At 43.5% G+C, this 20,578-nt stretch overlaps 1 protein-coding gene across 17 annotated transcripts in view; it reads right to left on the bottom strand.

Moving 5' to 3' along the window:
- Positions 1 to 20,578, bottom strand: part of SEMA5A (semaphorin 5A) — a 478,910-nt gene that overhangs the window by 259,791 nt on the left and 198,541 nt on the right. For all 17 annotated transcript variants that reach the window (XR_012377654.1, XR_012377655.1, XR_012377662.1 and 14 more), the window contains 2 exons: positions 16,976 to 17,075; positions 566 to 611 (listed from right to left, as the gene is read on the bottom strand). Coding sequence is in view for 2 of the 17 variants with exons in the window: in XM_073891093.1 (XP_073747194.1) it covers positions 566 to 611; positions 16,976 to 17,075 (146 nt within the window). In the remaining 15 variants the exon portion in view is untranslated. The remainder of the gene's footprint in view (positions 1 to 565; positions 612 to 16,975; positions 17,076 to 20,578) is intronic.

Raw genomic sequence — 20,578 nt, 5'->3', positions numbered from 1 at the left:
AAATACATACTCTATTCAGGCAGAAGGATCTCAGGCTCCTTCTTCAAACAGTAAAACCGGAAGTAGATAAATTGCATTTTTATCTGCTATTTTATCACTTATTCTTTGCTCCATGTGGTTTTTAACCCCTATATTCATATTGACATCATTATAGGCAATAAAGAGGAAACAAAGATGTCTTTCTAAGGAAACTGCCTTTTACAAAAATCTGATGGCTGAAGGCAGCAAACTAAATAATCAGTGACTCTTCTGACTGGGGGGAAGGGTGCTCCCAGACATTGAGGAAGTGTCCTTTGAATTATCTACCATTTGACAAAGAATAAATCGGGATGAGGCCCATGAAAGGAAGGCTGCACGGAAGGAGAAAAGGGCCGGTGGGGAACGAAGGCAGGTGATGAGTCATGTCACACAGGGCAGCCAGGAGTCCTGCAGCCTGGCCCGCTGGGGAAATGCACCCCCCGCTCCGCTGTGATTAGTACCTTAACAGACATCTGCCTTCATGCCCTCCAACGGCAAGTTAATTGGGATGGAAAATGAAAGCTCGAGCAAGATAAACTGCACCTACCTGGATCAGAGACAAATCCTCAAGCTGTAACCTGAAGAGGTAGTTTCTACAAAATACAAAAAGAGAACAGTTATTATTTTTAATAGATGCAAAATATTACAGGTCATAAAAATTATGAGAACAAGGGAAAACAAAGTAATGATTTTTGGCTTCCTAAACCTTCTCCTGCTAAGAATGTGTTTAGCACGTTTTTCCTTGCACCTCGGAGTTCAGAGAGGCATTCAATGTGTCAACAGGTGCACATCTGGGACGGCAAGAAAGTTAAGGAATAAGGTGTGTGTGTGTGTGTGTTTGGTGTGTGACTAACGGAAATCTCAATTACTAATTGACTCTCTTGTTCTATGTGGAAAGGACCAAAGGATACGGGCAATGGATTCTGAAATTGAGTTTAAATTAAGTAAGAGAATACAAAACCGTTCATGAGTCTTCCATTCTTAAAGATCACCTACATTCGCCACGATTTACAATTACAACACATCCAGGTTTTGAATTCAACCATAGTCTGAGCATTACAGTGTTCTCTCTTGTTGGATGGATTCAGTGTGTGCATGTTTAGAAGCATAAACTCATCAGTCTGCCATCATGGGTTTGAAAGGGCCCCCCTCCGCCCCCCGCTGGCTGCCCAAGTGTGAAGCAAGAAAGCAGAGAAAAGGAAACTATCTGTTTTCAACAATGAAATATGCGGTCGAGATCAGCATCACAGGGGGTAAACACTAATATCAGTCCCTTGCACTTTATCACTGTAGCTTTTAGAAACACACTGGCCTCCCTAGTGGGCGACGCTCTGGCCTCAGACTCAGGACGTGACTGCCCCCTTCGCCGCGCGCCGACGAGGAGCTGGTGCAGCTGGAGCCACATTCCGCGCACCGTGAAGAAGAAAGTGAGCCCAGGTGTGAATAGTAAGTGCAGGAGAACGGGCGTAGAATGGAAAGCAGATGCTATGAACGCATGAGCGGGGGGGAGGGTCTCCAAGAAGCTGCCGTTTTCATGTAACGGGCGCCCCGAGATGATTTTCACGGCATAAGAGAGTAAGGAAAGTGTCCCGACAGCAGCCGGAAGCTAGAGTACCTTATTTTCACTATCCGGGGAGGTGGGTAGATGTCAGAAATGGCCACGCTGTCCCGGGGGGAGTGACGAGTGACAGCCAAGTCAGCCACGGGCATGCCCTTGGGGAGACTGAGAAACAGCCTTACTGCCTGGGCAAGGATGGGAAGGCAGGGCCAAGAGGGAAGCCCGCATCCAGCAGCATGTGTGTGCGCACTGCTTGGAGGAAGGAAAGGGACAAGCTCACTTTTCGAGCGACTCAGCCCTGGGCATTCTGCTGTCTCCCGGTTTGTCCCCCAGCACGGGGGGCCCTGCTGTCCCACACTCAGCGAACACTGCTGCCTCCTGAGCCTTTCAGCAGCCTCTTCACCACACTCTTTCCGAACCTCCAATTTTACCTCTGAAATAATGCCAGAGAAGCTCCCGGAAGCATGGCTTGGCTCATGCCAAAAAGCCATTGGGGGAAACGTACCCTCTCTTTTATTACAGGCAGCCCACAGCCCTCTCTGCGGACCCAGATTAAGGATGCCTCTGACGAGGGAATGTGACAGCAGAGTCTATTTTTATTTGGTCGGGCACCATGCAGAGGCAAGGTTTCCAACAGAAACATCTTCCTGCAGGAGAAGGAATGTGAACCCGGTGTGTGCATGCAAGAGCGTCACTGAGCTGCCAAGGAAAGCGCCACTGGAGGCTGGCGAGCATCGGAAGATGGGCCAAGCCTTCACCTGATGTGAAAGAGAGGCCAGCATGACTCCTCCAAGAGAAGCTAGAAATCGAGACACCCGCAGAGATCAATCTTTCAGATGAGAGGCTTACGAGTGGCAGGAGGGGCATTAACGGGCCGTAATGCACACATTGCCTTTATGAGCACCATGGCTCCCTACCCTGGCGCCGGTCTCGTAACTGGCTTCCTGCCTGCAGGATGCTGAAGGCGGTTACCGTGCCTTGACTCTGGGAGGTGGGATCACCCCATGGTAAAGAATATCCGTGCAAAAGCCCAAGCTGTGCCACTTACACAACCTCGGGAAGGAAGCTTAAGTGCTCTGCGCCTCAGTCTTCTCATCTGTAAAATGGGGCTAAGAGTCCTACCTACGCCCTGCGGCTGTTGGGAGGGTTACATCCAAGGAAAACATGTAGAATGGGGTCTGAGCCATTGCAAGCACTCCATCAACTGTAGTCACTTCTAGACAGTCTATGGAAAATACTGAAATTTCCAAACACACTGAAATTCTCAGTACATTCTCCATTGGACGGAGGACAGAGAACTTCTGCTCTCCAGGCATTTCCGGTTTTAGGCATAAGGCAGCGTGACTGGGTGTTCAGGAGTGGGGGGTTGCTGTCAGTAGGGATGGTATGGCCCTATGGGCTTTTTAGAACAGAAGACAGCACTGTTTAGCTTATGGTTCTGGGACATAGTCTTCACACTCTTCACACTCACTAGCTCTTTTAAAAAAGACTTTTTCTGTAAATACTTATGGTAAACAAGAAATTATTCATATTTTTAATCAATTAATTACCTAAGGGCTCCGATGAGGTTGCAAGGCCACCCCCCCTCCCCATCCTCCCATCATACACCCACCCCCCTGCTGTGTATACACATGCGTGCGCGCACACAGACACATCCATATCTGGGAACTTTCTAGAAAGGCACTTCTCACACACAACCAAGAGCTGGAGTTTCCTTCACACCACTGAGGGAAGAGGATGGTTGTGCCCACCACGCTCTGTAGAGCTCTGGACAGGACAACTGGAAAGAAAAGTTCCAAGACCTCTCTCTACTTGGGGAGTGGGTCGGAGGAGGTATCGAAATCATTCTTTGAAACGCCTGGGTCCAGTTTTCAGGTGCTGTCCATGAGGGAAGGGCTGTGGTGTGAATGTCTGTGTCTCCCCAAAATTCTTATGTTGAAATCCTAACCCCCAAAGATGATGGTGATAGGAGGTGGGACTTTTGGGAGATGATTAGGTCATGAGGGTGGAGCCTTCATCCGTGGTATTAATGGTCTGATAAAAGAGGCTCCAGAGATTCTTCACCTTTCTACCATGGGAAGACACAGTGAGACGTCAGCCATCTGCAACCCGGAAGAGGGCCCTCCCCAGAACCCAGCCATGCTCCCTGATCTTGGACTCCCAGCCTCCAAACCTGTGAGAAATAAATTTCCATTGTTTATAAGCCGCGCAAGTCTGTCGAGTTTTGTTCTAGCAGCCCCAAGAGACCAAGACAAGAAGACGCTGATTTATGATAAGAAACATGCCACATTCTCAATCCACATGTCCCCAAGCAAAATTCACTCCACTATCAGGTGACAGTCTGTAAAAGTAGCCCTCCCTGGGGCGCCTGGGTGGCTCAGTTGGTTAAGCAGACTGCCTTCAGCTCAGGTCATGATCCTGGAGTCCCGGGATCGAGTCCCGCATCGGGCTCCCTGCTCGGCGGGGAGTCTGCTTCTCCCTCTGACCCTCCTCCCTCTCGTGCTCTCTCTCTCTCAATCTCTCTCTCTCAAATAAATAAATCAAAAATAAAAATCTTTAAAAAAAAAAAAGTAGCCCTCCCTGCCCCCCGCCATTGCTGGTGAATTTCAACCATCTACTCTTACTCCCCTGAACACCTCACAGCGATGGTGCCCTCGCCACCATCTGGTCAGTAATGTGTCAGTATGGTGGAGACACACGGGAGGGGAACAGAAGGCAAGGGGAGAGAGAAAGAGCCACGGTAATTATGAGAGGCCGCCACAACCATCACCGCCGCCGCCGCCGCCGCCGCCATGCCCAGGGCCCCAGTGGAGAGAAGCATCAAAAAGGACTGGAACTTCTCCTTTGGTATTTTCTGGGTTACAAGATTGCAAACCAGTCATGATTTTTAAAACATCCTCGGTTTGTTTTTTTTTTATCTAAAAAAAAAAAGGCAGAGAATTCAGGAACTCTAAAGCTGAGTCGTCATTAGAAGGTATACACCTTCAGTGTGCTGATGAGGAAACATCTGCAAATGAAGAGGTACGATGCAATTTATTCGAGATTATTAGGATCAGATAAAGTCCCAGCATTACTATCAAGACCTCTCACGCTGTGCTCTCCCTTGGCCCACCGTGCCACGCAGCTTCACCAGCCAGTCATCCCAGGACGCCTTCCTAATTTCACCAGCCCCACACCCCCCCACCCCCACACACACAGAAACACAGTAATAGTTGTTACAGCACAAGTATTTCATGTCTTCATTTCAATTCACAGGTGCATTTGCATATCGTTTTGAGATGATTCAAGTCTCAACGCTGCTAATGGCAAGCTTTTGATTCTAGGTAATTGATTCTCACCCCTAGGGCTGAGATCTGACTGCGACATATGTCTCCCCATTAAGCGAACATGTTAATCCTACTGGTCTGATTACATGGCGCCTCCTTTCTCCCTCCTTATTTCCCACAAATTCTTCCTGAAACTGCCTGCCTGTACTTTAAGAGAGCCCACGTCTCTTCATTTATGACACTGAGAGAGCTACGCTATACCATGTCTCGGTATACTTAAGTCACACAAATTCCTGAAAGACCGTGACTCTTTTTAGATACCAGATGGCCAAGAGAGTTGCATGACTATGTGACCATTGGATGAAAGACCTGTTATCCTGACATATTTCAATAAATTATGAGAAATACTTTGAGTGTTTTTGCTTTTTAGAACTCAGTGCCAAATTTCAAAATCACTTTAAATGAAATCTCAGGACATAAGAGAGGAAGGATAATTCTTTTTCTTTTTTTTTTTCTCTTTCTCTTTTTTTTTTTTTTTCAGGGAGGGAGAGAGGGGGCAGGTAGGGGCAGAAGGAGAGGGAGAGAGAGAATCTTAGGCAGGCTCCACACTCAGCACGGAGCCCAACACAGGGCTAGATCTCACGACCCTGAGATCAAGACCTGAGCCAAAATAGTCGGATGCTTAACCCATGGAGCCACCCAGGCGCCCCAGAAAGATAATTCCTTATTAACAAAAACTCATTCAACAAGTATTTACATATAATATTTCTTAATTATAGTCAATTGATTAAGCTAACTGAAAATTGTTAAACTAGAATTATTTGAAATATGTCATCTGTAACTTTGCACAGCCTCAGCATCTATTTAAGGTCGATCTTTGTGTCAGTTGGTTACATTTTTGTCGCTATTTTTTGTTTGATTTCGGAGACAAAGAATTGGTAGGGACTTTTTTTTTTTTTTAAAAGAGTTTATTTATTTATTTGACAGAGAGAGCGAGAGAGCGCAAGTAGGCAGAGCGACAGCCAGAGGGAGAGGGAGAAGCAGGCTTCCCGCGGAGCAGGAAGCCCGATGCGGGGCTCGATCCCAGGACCCTGGAATCATGCCCTGAGCTGAAGGCAGATGCTTAACGACTGAGCCACCCAGGCGCCCCAAGAATTGGTAGGGACTTTCAAAAATCTGTTAAATACGTGACTGTAGTCTACACAAAATCCAAGTAGATGGTTTAATGCCTCCCTGGACCTTTCAATAGTAGAAATAAGTAATATGTCACCTTTCAGTATTCACTTTATCTATCATGATTTTCAACGATTTAAAAGATACTTTAAAAAACTAAGTAGAAACAAAACATTTGTGGACCTCCCTAATCACCTCCCTGGAACCTAAGAACCTGACAAAACACAGTGTGGATTCTACTATGCTCAAACACCTTTCCTCAAACTCTTTGGTTCCAAGTACCACTTCGAGTCCATTTTTGCTATTGGACACACTCCAATCCAGCTAGCATCATGCGGGACCCGAATCTCCCAAGACAGCTTGATCCATCACAGTTGAGGTCAACGACCTATGAAGTTAAAGATTACAAAATGAAAGAAAATCTTCTAAAGGGAATAAAAAATTGATATTCCCAGATGTTGGGCCACTCACACACTAAAGTGAGATCTATGGTCCCTGGAAGTGGCTGTTCTCCAGGGCATCAGAGAGGGTCAATGACTTTATCTTGCAATCCTGAGCACACAGAGGAGGGAAAACAATATACGTGAGGTTCACAAGAAAGGCTACCAACCTTTCCAATGTGAAGAAATAATGGTTCTGGCTCCCCGCCAACAGGGAATGCTAACCAAATGTTTCATATAGGGTCAGTTTCTCTCGTAGGGCAATGCTTTGAGCAAAGCCGAAGCACTTAAGTGGTCTCATTCATCTTCCTAGCGCCCTGAGAGGTAAATGGGTAGTAATAAGGAATACTGCCATTCTTTGGGGACAAAGGCAGTGGTGCAACAGGTTAAGAGATTAGAGGTTTTAGAATGCAGTAGTTGCACAGCTCAAGGGGAACTATTCTGTATTTCTATTTGCCCCCTCTCGTTACAGAGGTACAAAGCAAGAGTTTACCACGCTGTAAAGGTCAGTTTTACGACGAGAGTGAACAAAAGGATGAGTTTTTCTTCCCTCGGTATGGATCTCTTTTTTTTCACATGTCTTGGAATAAAATCTGACATTGTGCATTCAAATTTAATAACTGTATTACTTTTAGGAGTAAGACTATATGAGGGACACATAGATCCAACAGACTGAATAATTCAAATCACAAAGCCATTAAATTTGGCAGACACAAACTGACAGTTTCCCCACGAGACATCTGAGTGCGCTTTCTCCCTCCTCACTGGAATTTATTTTTTTATTGATTGTAGGATTGTATAACTCATTCCTGCGTCCCATCATGTTCCCTAGTGGCCTATTAGCAACAAATCACTAAGCACAACAATAAATTCTCTGAGGGAGCAATGCAGGCCTTAATAGACGAAGTTCGTTTGTGTCTTCATGTAAAGTAATAAAATTCAGCCAGCATTAAAGAAAAGGTTAAGCCATCATGAGTATATTAACTAAATGACTCATTTTATCTAGAGACTCTATAAAACTTAACTCTGACCTCCATTAATTATGAAAGACACAGGTGTTTCAAAATGACATTCTCTTAGAATAACTCAATTGGTCTCTGATGAATATAGCTATAAAATCAGAGAAGAAAACCTGGGTTCTTATTTAACATGTAGGTTAGAGGCTTGCTCATAAACTGAGGGGCAGGAGAATGAATAATTAAGACAGACAGATACGCATTTTGCACGAAGAGAAGACGGAGACAGAACAACAAGTAAATCTATCAAATATGTTTTAAACAATGATGTTTACCATTGTGATAGTGACTTCTCTTTCCACTTAAGAAAAGCTTTAGACCATGGTCGATCGTGAAACAACCTGAAGACAAAACACCCGCTGCAGAGAAATCATCATCATTTGGGGAGATCTGAGAGCGGACGTCAAGTGAGAGGCCAGCCTCACGTGTACCCCTGCCAGCTTCGTCCTCCCTGATTTCTCTCCATGGCAGGATTCCACCCTACCTGTCGTCAGCGTGTGACCGCGCAGAGCTTGAAATAGTGACATCCTCCAGGACACCCAAATTGTCAACTGCACTGATAGACTTGAATATTAAAATGTAAGTTCATGATTTCGAAGCTAAGGAAAAGTAATAACTATCTCTCCTGTAAAGCAAAAAGACAAAAATGTCTTCTATAAAAAATTATTTAAATGTAAATAAATAATACATCAATCTTAGCAATAAGCTTAAAGAATCTGAAGATTTCATTTCATCCTGTAACCAACTCAGAGAGCTCACCAACCTATCTATAACTGTTGTTCCAGAGACTTTCTTTCTTCCTTTCTTTCTTTCTTTCTCTTTCTTGCTTTCTTTCCTTTTTTGAAGATTGTATTTATTTATTTGAGAGGGAGAGAGAAAGAGGGAGGAGCAGAGGGAGAGGGAGAAGCAGACTCCTCACTGAGCAGGGAGCCCGACATGGGGCTCGATCCCAGCACCCTGGGATCATGACCTGAGCTGAAGGCAGACGCTTAACCGACTGAGCCACCCAGGCGCCCCTCCAGAGACTTTCATTATGTTGGTTGACTCCAAGCAAATTCCAAGAGCCTTTATTTTCTCTGGGATTATAACCATTCCAAAAATATCTCTTTCATGTGCTTTTCCCACAGATTTTTGGGGACTTAATTCATTTTTTGAATTATTCAGTTAGATCACATCTAGATCCCAGTTTTCGAATAATATGCTCATGTCATGAGCTACATCCTCGCCAAAATTGTTCCTACCCTCCTCAAAAATAGTAAATATATATACTTTAGGCTATGAAATTTTTAAAATAATTCCAATTTTATTATTGTTGCCATGACCATATGTGTCCAGGAGAAACTCCCCCCAAAACTGCATTGTCTTTTTTCACTCCTTACCCCCAAAAGGTAACTTCAAACCCTTTAAAAGTCTTTGTTATTAGGGATGTTTCAAAGAATACATCAAAACCAAGAACAAATCATTTAATGGCACTCTTGTATGTTTAAACACCAAGATTAAAAGGCACAGGAATAGATGGAGAGCTTCTTGTTATTAGCAAGTAAAATGAAATAACAAAGATGGATTCTGAGAGGCATGCGATAATTAAGATCAATATTATTAGCAAACTGCAGAGACGTGAAATCAGAAACACCTTTTCCCATAGGCATATTTAGGGTCAAAGTTATTAATCAATATTGTTAATAATCACACTGATCATTTAAATTTTATTACTCTCTAAATAGGACTTGCAAATCCCTCAGTGCTTTAAGGATTACAGATGATGACTTATTGCTCCAAATTTAACTTACAACTTCTGCTTTTGTGGGTCCACTGGGTATTTGATTCATTCCTTCCCATTTTTCAGTTAATAGAGATCATATTTCATTTGAAAAAATACCAACTGAACCATCTTACAATTGCCTTAACTTCTGCTTTCTTAGGAATATTCACTCCTCAAGAGATCTCCATATATAAATCTTTTTCTGGGTTATCTTCAGAGTTAGCAAAACCTTGAATTTCTTCTTTTCATGTATCTTCCAATAATCAAAGAATCGCAGTTTATTCCCCACATGCTCAGGGCTAGCTAATGCCATCACAACAAACCACATTCCCAAATCTTGCTCCAAATCTCACCTTTGCCCCTTGCCCTCTGCCACCCCATTTCAGTCACCATCAATCACTGTCAAACCCAGCTCTGAAATATGTCTCAAATCTGACTCTCTTCCTCATTTCCACCATCACGGCCTGAGTGTAAGTTCTTTCTGTCACCTGATCCACCGCCGCGACCTCTGAATTCCTCAAACTCTAGAACACTCTGCACACAATATGGTAGAAGTATATTCCTAATGCAGATCTGAGCATGTAAATATGTAGGCTTAAAAATGTCCTAAACTCCTAATACCTTTGGCAGCGGTTCCCAAATCTGCCAGGCCAAGAGACCCTCAGAAACTTGATTAAACCAAAGACTGCAACATCACTTCCAGAAAGTCTAATTGCAATTATCGGAAGAGAAGCTTGGGCATCTGCTTTCGCTGCCAAAATTGGAATCACTGGTCTGGAGGTTTAAGTCCAAGCTCCTCCATAGTCTGACCCCACCTAGAGCTCCTGCCTCCCCTGCAACAACTTCCACTCTCAGTCACCAACTGGTCCAGTCAAGCTGAGCTCTTCTCAGCCTCATCAGGATCTCTGATGTTCCCCAAGGTATGGTCCTTCCGGCAAAAAGCCTCTTCCATCTGCCAGACTCCTAATGCATTTCGAAGGCCTACTGAAAGAGCACCTTCTCCGTGCACCCTTTCCAGCCCCAAAAACCATCCTGTTTCTTTGTTCTTGGGGTTTCCAGGGCCTTTGACCCAGGCCTCCCCGGGAAACTCTCATTGCTTGTGTTCCCCCCACAGCCACCGGCCAAGAGCCCACAAGCTTTTTCTTTAAGGGCCAGATAGCAAATGCTCTGCCTTAATGGAAGGTCTCAGTTGCAACTACTTATCTCTGCAGGTAAAGCTCAAAAGCAGCCACAGGAAATATGCAACTGAATGGGTGTGACTGCACGCCAATAAAACTTCATTTACAAAAACAGGAGGCCAACTCTGGAGCCTCAGCTTGCCAACCTTGCGCTAGCTTTGCGCTAGGCTGTGAAGTCTTCATCAGGTAGAGACTACACTTCATCTTTGTTTCCCCAGTGCCTTAGATACTTCCTGGCATAATGTAGGTTCAATAAATATATGATGAATGAACAGTCATGAAAGAGTAACTAAGTGAACTAATAAACTCTGATGGACCCTATGTGGGATGGGCTGGGAACAAAGCTCTCAACATTCAAATGCTAGCGTACAGAGGCTGAATAATTTTTATTACAGTGCTTTGTTGGCTCATTCATGCATTTTGGGGGAAAAAAAGGACTTTATAACTAAATAACTAACTATGCTGCTAGACTTATCTGCTCCCCAGTTCCAGCAGGGAAGAAAATGCAGAGATTACTCTGGGTTTTTTGGCTTTTTTTTTTTTTTTTTTTTACAACAGCAAAAGGAACACGATGTGCAGAAGTCTTTCCCACAAGAGTGTCTGTAGACCACCTGTTTCTTAAAAGCTCACACTCCTGGACCCCTTCCATCCCACCGAAGGGACAGAGGAAGCTTCACTTTGAATGAACAGTGGTGATACTTAGGTACACTGATGTCTGGCAGATATTGGACAAAACGTAGCAAAGCCAGCAGACAAGGAGTGGGACTTTTTAACACAGATCAGGTTAATTAATCAAGAAGGCCTCCTGGAAGAAAGGAGATTAATAGGTACAAGAAGGCAGAAGATAAGCAAAGAGAAACCTAAGAGAAACACACATCTATAAATCTAGTGCCAACATTGAGAAGAAAAATGACAGAGAAGAGAAAATATTTAACGAATAAACTCAAGGATAAAAAAAATTTCAGGGGGAGCCTGAGCGGCTTAATCAATTAAGTGTCCAACTCTTGATTTCGGCTCAGGTCATGATCTCAGGGTCTTGGGATTGAGCCCCACATTGGGCTCCATGCTCAGGAGGGAGTCTGCTTGAGAGTCTCTCTCTCCCGCTGTCCGCCTCCCTCCTCTCTCTCTCTCTCTCTCGCTAATAAATAAATAAATCTTTAAAAAAAAAATTCCAGGTGAAGAGCAGGAATGAAAAGGGCCATCCTTTCCTTCATTACCAGCTGTTTTTCCTAAATCATAATTAATATAAATAGAAGGTAAACATCATCACCACCCTGGATTTCTTTGCACTACAGGGGTCTACCACTTTCTGGATTCACTCCTAATTGCTGACTTCATTCCACTCCACAAGAGTTACCTTTAATTGTGTAAACTTGACTAAAATGTCTCCTCTGGAAAACAGAAAGACCAAGTGGCTACTGGAAGCAGAATTGCTGATCTTATAAAAAAGCTCCATTTTTTCTTTTAATCATATACTGCTTCCAACAGATTAATTCTAAGGTACAACTCTAAAATAAAAACAGTAATTAAAAATAACCACCACCAAAAAAAAAAAAAGAGTAAATTACATTGGTCAATTTAAGGGAAAAAAATGACTACATGAATCTAAAATTCAGCTCTTTGTTTAGATCCAGTGGCAAAATCATTCTGAAAGGAGGAACTTAGTCTAATGAAATAGAAGCCTGCCCATTCATTCAATGTGATCTTATGGGAACAGATGCTTTAAATACTTAAAGCAAATTCAGTGTCGGCATAACAAAAGCAAGTTAATCATTCCTTTTTATTTTTACTTTTGCAGATTCAAACCAAGGGCAGAACAATGCTTGAAAATAAAACACTAGTATTTTTCAAGGCTGGTTTTTGTGATTATAAGGAAGATCAAACTCTGTTTTGGAAGCACAAGGGTTGTAGTTCTTATTTTAGTAATAAACACGCAGGCTAGAAATCTATACATTTGTTGTACAGACGGAGAGAAATATCTTCCCACATATGGAAATAGTCCATTGACTCTAAGGGCAAGGCAAAGGGCTTGTGCAAGGTACAAAGCTCTGGGCTGGTCCTCACGTCAGGTCAGGTGTGCAAGGAGACTCATGCATCCCCATTTACCCTTTCACTTGATATCTCCATAATGCTCCCATTTAATAGAATTAAATTTTAATAGAATTAAAATCTGAAATTTCCAAGGTCATAAATTGTTATATTTATCATCAATTATGACTGTTATGTGACATAAGTATTGAGTCTATGTGCTTCAATCCCACCACCTTAATCACCTGCAGAGGGTTGTTCCTCCTGCACTCAAAGGTCCTTGTGTGAAAGCTTATGGGTGAGTGCTCTTATTAAAATATCAGAGGTTGTAAGACTATGCCCGCCCTTCAATATATATACCTATATTGCACTGAAGCTGGTTAGAGAAGAGTAAGATAATCACAAATCAACTGAGCGGTGCCTGGGTGACATAGCCAGTTAAGCATCTGCCTCTTGGTTTGGGCTCAGGTGGTGATCTCAGGGTTGTGAGATTGGGCCCCACGTTGGGCTCTACGCTCAGCGAACAGTCTGCTTGGGATTGTCTAATCTCCCTCTGCCCCTGCCTCCCCCCCTCACCACGCTTGCTCACTTGCACGCTCTCTGTCTCTCTCTCTCACTCTCTAAAATAAGTAAATAAATCTTAAAAAAAAAAAAAGAATTCAACCGAAAGACCAAGAAACAAGCAAACAAAAAGAATGGAAAGAAACCCACATTCTCTTTGATGAGAGGCTCCTTTCATTACTACTAAATGGCTTTATGCCTTATAAAAATATAACTCATCTGTAAATGCCCCAATTATTATTTGATTATAATCAAACCCTACATTGTATGTAAGCCAAGTTAGTTGCCACTTGGAATAACACTTGAATTTAGCACAGAACCACTTGTCATCCTTACAGTGAACCTGAAACACTAAAGACAGACAGATTCATTTGGAGAATAAAAATAGAATCACCTTCTTACATCCAGCTTTACAATCCTATCTGCAACAAAACTTACATGTATGTCAACATTGTGAACCAGTATTAGTATCAGTACTTTTACAGTTATCTCTACCAAACCTCTACACCATAACATATTTCTTCACTTTGGAATTTTTCTTCCTATATATAAAATGTCATGAAAAATAAAATAAAATAAAATGGAAACTGCTTTTAGTAGCTTTTTTGACAAAGACATACATAAATCATTCATAAAATATTATCCCAAACCTATAAACAAAAAGAAATCAAATAATGTGGGGAAATAATTGAAAAGGTTAACTGATTATTTCTGAAACTGTGTTTTTTTCTTAATGCTTTAACTGTATTTTCCACATTTTCTAAAATGCAAATGCCGCAGTGTCATCATTGAAAGCACAAACCTTACTTTAATTTTTAAAGAACCCTTTGGTGAAACAAACTATGAATGTCGATGTCTTTAAAATAACATAAAAGATAATGTGCACCTTAGAAATAGTAAATTTAGGTATCTTTCCAGAAATTCCATGAATTCAAGATGCAAGTACCTTCTGGCACTATGTAACCACAAATTGCTTAAAGAGAGCCTTTCCCTTTGCAGCACAATGAACTTCTTTTTGTGAAGAGTGCACAGAATCTTTAAGTGAACTCAATTTCCAGAACATAAAGTATCACTGGCATAAAGTGAAACCATCCAATAAATGGCTTTACAATGCCAAGTGCTAACTATAAGAAAACAGAAAGCCTATCATCGTATTTTCCTACCGTTCATATTTAAACCATTACAGATTTCTTAAATAAGCACCTGCTCTGCAAACTTCTTTTGCTAGGTCAAGCCCTCCCAAACAGGAAGCTGAGGGCTGGGTTATTTTTAAAGTCTTACAACTGGCTCACACTCCCTCTTAAACTCTCTGAGCCTAATCCCACCAAGTTTCCTAGTAAAATTCCTATTCTCCTCAATTAGTGACAACCACCAGAAGCTCACATGCACACGGATGCCAAAATCCAGAGTTATCTGCCCTTACCACGTGCCTGTTAGGGTGACAATCACTTTTCATGGATTACTTTATTAAATCCTCACAACAGCTGACAGGGGTAGAAATAATTACACCAATTTGAAAGCTGAGAAAATTAGACTCTGAAACAGGCTCAAGGTCACGAAGCTGAGCAAGTCCAGTCTACCTCTCCCTTCCTTCTCCTTGTTTCTCCCACCAGGACAGGACCACGGAGATATCTCTTCTCAGTGCCAATTTGCTCAGTGGCTTTTCACATCCATTAAGAGAATCTATGTCATTCGCCAAAAGCCAAACACCTGCAGTGTGTATGCACATGTGTGATGCTGCCCTATCCGTGCAGCACCACGGACTTCCAGAAACAATGGAGAGTCTTTCAAGTCAAGCTCACAGGCAAACCTTTTCCAAAGTCCTGCAGGGTTGAATGAAGGGTAGAAGACTCAGCTCTACCAACCGAGGTCATATTTGTACCTTTTACCCCAGCAGGTGTAAAAGTACAGGTAAAAGGAGTACAACTCCTTCCCTTTGGCTAAGAGTAAGAGCTCATTTTCCCCAAGGGCTAGCTTTGGGGTTAGAGATGGCCACTGCCTTGTGTCCTTGCCCAAACGTGGGAATTTGGAATAAATCTGCTACGAAACCCAACCCATTTTTCCCTGAGGGTCCCCCCAGATGCAGAGGGGCACCTATACAAATCAAATCCTTGAAGTAGATATGTTGAATCAACAGCTATCTTTGAGCTTCTGTCAGGGGAGAAACTGTGTGCTACCTTCTAGAGAAAGAAAGAAAAGGTAGACATATCCTCCACCATCTGATAATGCAGAGAGGGGGGTGGGGGGTGACACCTGACACAAATCATGCCGTAAGTGCAGTAAGGAAGGCAGATGACAGGTTATGTTAACAGGACCACGCAGAGCAGGGGAAGGAGGAGCTCAGGTCCAGGGGAGGACCCTTGAGCCAGAGCTCTTTACTCTGATTATGAGCTCACCGAGTAGAGAACTTGGGGGAGGGGGTAGCTAATGCTCCAGAAAAGCAAAGAAGTTTGTTACCAAATCCCAGAGGCAAGAAAGAGAACATGTGACAGCGGTGGGCAACAGAAATAACTCTACATGCCTGGACTATGAGAGAATGAAAAAGAGCTCAGTTTGTAAGGGGTGTGGGACCACAAGGCACCACAAGGGTGTGATGGGCAACACCAAAGCACCAGCATTTATCCAAAGGGAGCTACCGAAGGCGGGGGCGGGGGGGGCATTTTATAAAGAAGGTGTTGGCCAAGGTACGCAGAAGGAGGACAAAATCTGGAGGCCAGAGGACCAATTAAAAGCCCCTACAACATCCGGTCCAGGCTCCTTGTGATGAAATGTGATGGAAGTCAGCATCCAAAGTCCCCCATGTATTCCCCATGTGCTGAAGTACGTAAAAATACACCAAGTAAGCCCAACCAATCTGTACTCACTGCCCGCTCAAAAATATCAGAAGAGATGTAGGTGACATGTTCGATGCTAGGAACTAAGTCAACTTCTGTCTATTCATTTAACGTTGTGCCCATACATCTCAATGCCATCAAGTGTTGGGTGGATGCACAAGGGCTCCTAGAGATCTGAGAGCCAAAGCAATGATTCTAGAAACTATTCAGTAAGCCAGATTTAGCTTCACCCAGGTATATATGGAGACTGCATATCCTCTCTTGCTATGAAAGGTATGCTTTATAATCTAGTAAATTGGACCAAAAGAGATATAAGCACTCAGGCGCCCCAAATGTTTTCCTTGAATGCCAAAAGAGGCCCAAAGGCCTCTTTCTTCAAAATTAATATTTTTCCTAAGAGATGGGTATTAAGTATTTGTTTATACATCATCCTCAAACTACACTGGCAGGATAGGTGATTTGAATGCAAGGATTATGCCTATTTTCTAAAGAAGGAATGATAAGTAGGAGGGAAACAACTCAAGATCTGTTCTGATTGTGTTCTAGTAGCCTCATCATCAAATGGAATGTCAAGTGTTGACCTGGATATAGGAGCACGTGCACGTTAAGTGGGGTATATAACAACAATTTCCTTGAATTCTCAGTTGACTGGTAAATGGTGTAATCAAGGTCACAGAGAACGGTAATGATGGACATTGGAATGGATGTCAAAACCTCTTGACTCTAGAATTTTACTGAAGAATGTACTGAGAAGTTGAGAACATGGTTTCTGGAGTCAAAATGCCTGGGTCTGAAACCTGAGTCCAGCTTTTATTGGACATCAGACTATGTCCTGCCTCCGTGTCCTCATCTCTACAACAGGGATGTTGACAATACCTACCTCTCAGCTTTCACGAAAAAACATGAAATTAGTTCATGTTAGAACAGTTCCTGGCACATGGGAGCCCCCCAAACACTTGCTATAAAGAACAGGCGTCATCCTATTATTAGCAGCAGACTTTGGGGCAACCTTATGCCGTATTTCATTCTTAGAAGTATTATTTGGCACTCATCAACTATGGCAGAGAAGCTCACATGTAGCTGCACAGATATCAAATGAAATCCAAAATTATCTGCAGTGGCGAAACATAAGATCTCTCACCTTGCTCCTACAACAAGTTCTTTCTGTCCTGGGTCAAATGTTAACTGCGAGAAATCCACAGCATTCTTCGCTCTGAACTCCCGTAACCAGGGGCCAATTTCTAAATAGGAAAAATAAATAAATGAAAAGATAAAAATGAATGATTTTTCCTCCAGGGACCACAAAATGTGCACAACAGGTAGCAAACATTACATTTCAGAGAGGATTTGGAGGTCCCCCGATGTGATCGCGTAGGGGCCACGGGAGGTTTCCAGCAGAATGTCACAGGATCCACACTGAGGATGTGTAAAACCTAGAGAACGGCCACCCAGTAAAGAGTGAGCAAGGCATCTGTGCTCGGGTGTGATTTACAAGCCAGATGTGCATTTTCCTCTGGGCTCTGGGCTGGGCAGAAAAATCACACAGCATTCACACGCTTCATCAAGGGAATACTGAATACAAACAGGACCATTTCCTATGTGTGCTCAGCGGCAAGAACTGAAGACTTGAGAAGTACAAAGCCCTCCTTGGGACCCAGGATAAACACGGGAGCACCAGTAGCCCTCCTTCACAGTGGACACCCTATGTCTGTCCTTTGGGTTTCGATTATATTCTATCAGGCGTGTTAAACTCATACAGCGCTTTCTAGATGAGAAATCCAGTTACTTCTAGGCCTTGTTGGCATTTTTTTTTTTTTCTCTATGGGAAACCAGGAAATAGTCACTCTTTAGAGGCAGGTTTTTCCACAAGACTGTGAACTCCTATGACACGGCCTCCAGCCTAGAGTCCATTCATGATAACATGACAGCGTTGGAGAGGGACAGAATGCTGCTCCACGAGCCATTTTTGCAACTTTTATTAGCACATTTCTGATACCACAAAAATACTCTGGGAGTTGCCTGCCAGTCGTGGCTTGCCTTATCATTATTCCTGACAATTAGCCATGTTATCTGACTGTCATTTTTTTCTTGGATTTACTATTTTGAGTGATATCACACTGACTAAAGAGGCACATGACAAATGTCACATCAACAAAGTCACTGGTGTAGCAAAGGAATAATGTCTTTCAACAAAAGCAGATGCCAAACCAGATTTAATATGGAAATGTGCCCAGGTCCCATAACATGTCCCGCATAAACACCTTTGTTGATAGGATCGAGATGGCTTATTTTCCAGGAATGGCTCTGTATAATAAATAGAGCATTTCTCTACTACTGGTTACTGGGGGGGAAATAAGGTCATGAACAGAAAGTTCTACTCCACATAAAGGAAACCAGAGTTGAGTTCTATAGAGACCTGTATTTGGGCTTTGAAATGTTAATGTGTGTCTTGATTCTTTTTAGAAGTTTATATAAATTTATTCATTTTAGAGCCAAGTCACATAAAAGAAAACACTTAATTATAGTAAAGTAGGTACAAGGCCCTGGAGCTAGAGAAAGTTGTTAATAAATGGTGTGTTCCAGGAAGTTCATAATTCAGTTAGGGAACTAGAGCTACTATCTTCTTTAAGCACAGGGTCTATGAATAGATCTTTACAGGCGTTTAAAATGTTATAGGAAGTATTCACACATAGAAGGGAGAGATGACAGGGCCCTAAGTAAGAAGACAGGAAAGATCTAACCGCGTATTTACAGTGCAGACGTGTTCCACAGGAACAGAGCGAAGCGGGATGCCATGGTGCCCCGACGGCCACAATCGGTGTTGCTCACCTTCTTGCCCCATCAGTTCTCTGTTTCTGGGAGCTGGAGCCGAAGGCTCTTATGTCTGTAAAGCTCCCTGAGATGCCTACAGCCCACAGCACAGTACTCCGATTGTGGGGAGGCAATCATAAAAGATGCAATAATGAAAGAGCAACAACCGGTAGGTGAATTCAAGAGAAGGAGATTGAAAAATGAAAGACATGAGGGAGAACAGAAAAGAGAGAAAGGAAAAAGCAACAGTAAGCCAAGAAACCACTGGGATGGATAACTGACAGGTGTGTTTAAATATAACTGTAAACATATTCGCTCCCAGGTTCACACATTTGGACTTGGCTTCGTCCGTGACAGAGAGGCTTTGAAAAGTTCTCAGGCAAGTACTTGACCCATGAAAGCAGGTATCTTAGGAATGTGCCTGGGCCACTGGCAGGCAGGATGGGGCAGGAATGTTAGATGTTAGAAAGCACCACGATACACCCGTGAGGTGGTGGCTGTATTTCCGGTGGCTACGCAGATGCGGAAGGAAGACATGGTGAGGGCGTCCCATGGGCCTGAAAACACTGCAGGTGAGGCTAAGGGAACAAGTGGAAGATAACAAAATCATTCCCAGGCTACATGAAAAGGAAAGCAATGATGATGAGACACAGGCATCAGGAGGTAAGCGTCGTCTGAGAGAGGACAGGTCAGGTGCAACAACGGACGAGAGCACATGGGAAGAAAGGCTCCAGAACCATCGCTGAGCATGGCTAAGACCTGGAGGTACCCAGAAAGCTGTTTTAGTTCAAGAGCTTCATCACACAGACAGGAAACTCATGACCAGGGAGCCCTGCAAGGACTGGAGTCCCCGGCTCCTGAGTCTATTCTCCCAAACTCACAGCTCCCAGAGCCGGGCACACATGTCGGACCCGAGGAGGCAAGAACGAGGAGGTTGCAGGAGGCGAGAACAGAGGGTCACAGGCTGACCTCTGTGTCGGAGGGGTGGACATATGAGCCATGTAAGGCGAGAGAAGGCTGCGAAAAGACATCAGAAAAAAAATCCGTGAACTTGCCTCTCACGAATTAATCTCTCTTTTCCATTAGACAAACGGGAAGAGAGTGGCCAATGGGCACAGGAGGAAGAGACATCCTTCCGGTTTGGGTTCCCATACTGAGGGATGAAAAGGGCTACACTGCTTCTTAAAATGCCCTCGAATAATAACAGGAGGCATTTAGACAGGGAGAAACAAGTGAACGACCTATAGTTCTATCACTATTGTTCCCTTTTCCTTATTTAAATTTCCAAAAAGCTACCCCACTAAAACAGTGTATTTGTGTGGTTAACACCGGATCTCAGTTGGGTAATCTGGACACTCTCTTCTTTTTTTGATTTTCCCGTGCATTCCTCCAGGTCTGGCTATCCCACTGCATCTCACCTGCCCTCTATCTGACCCAACACCACGCGGGCCTCGGGGGAAGGGTCCGGCACCCACCCAGCTCTCACTGAGAATGTGCCTGTCCCAACACCGCTCCTCGCACTTTCCCGGCAAGATCAGAGGCTGGTGCTCTCTCCTCTGTGCTGAGACCAGCCTCTCCTCCTCTGCTCATCCACCTCTTCCGTCTTCTTCGGTCCCTTCTCTAAATCACCTGTTTTCTCCAAAACATCTCCCGTGTTACCAGGCCCCTTCCCTCTGTCTGGAAGTATACACATATGCCCTCATTATGAAAAAAAGACACCTTTTAAAATACATTTTCCTTACACTCTTGTTATGACAGTGTCAAACACCCAAGACAAAATGTATAGTAAACTCTCAGGTACAGTTTGTCAAAGAAGGCAGTAGGCTCAGTTTCACACGTACATTTCAACAACCCCTTAAGGAACATGTAATGCCAACTTTATACAGCTTACTTCAGGGATGAGACAAAGAGGTAAAGCTTCCTAACGCGGTTC

Source organism: Callorhinus ursinus, unplaced genomic scaffold (genome assembly GCF_003265705.2).
Source record: "Callorhinus ursinus isolate GAN/ISIS: 27379988/994484 unplaced genomic scaffold, GSC_fseal_2.0 scaffold3, whole genome shotgun sequence".
In the NCBI taxonomy this organism is placed as follows: Eukaryota; Metazoa; Chordata; class Mammalia; order Carnivora; family Otariidae; genus Callorhinus; species Callorhinus ursinus.
The sequence above is the reverse complement of the archived record's forward strand: the minus strand, read 5'-3'. Positions and strand labels throughout refer to the sequence as shown.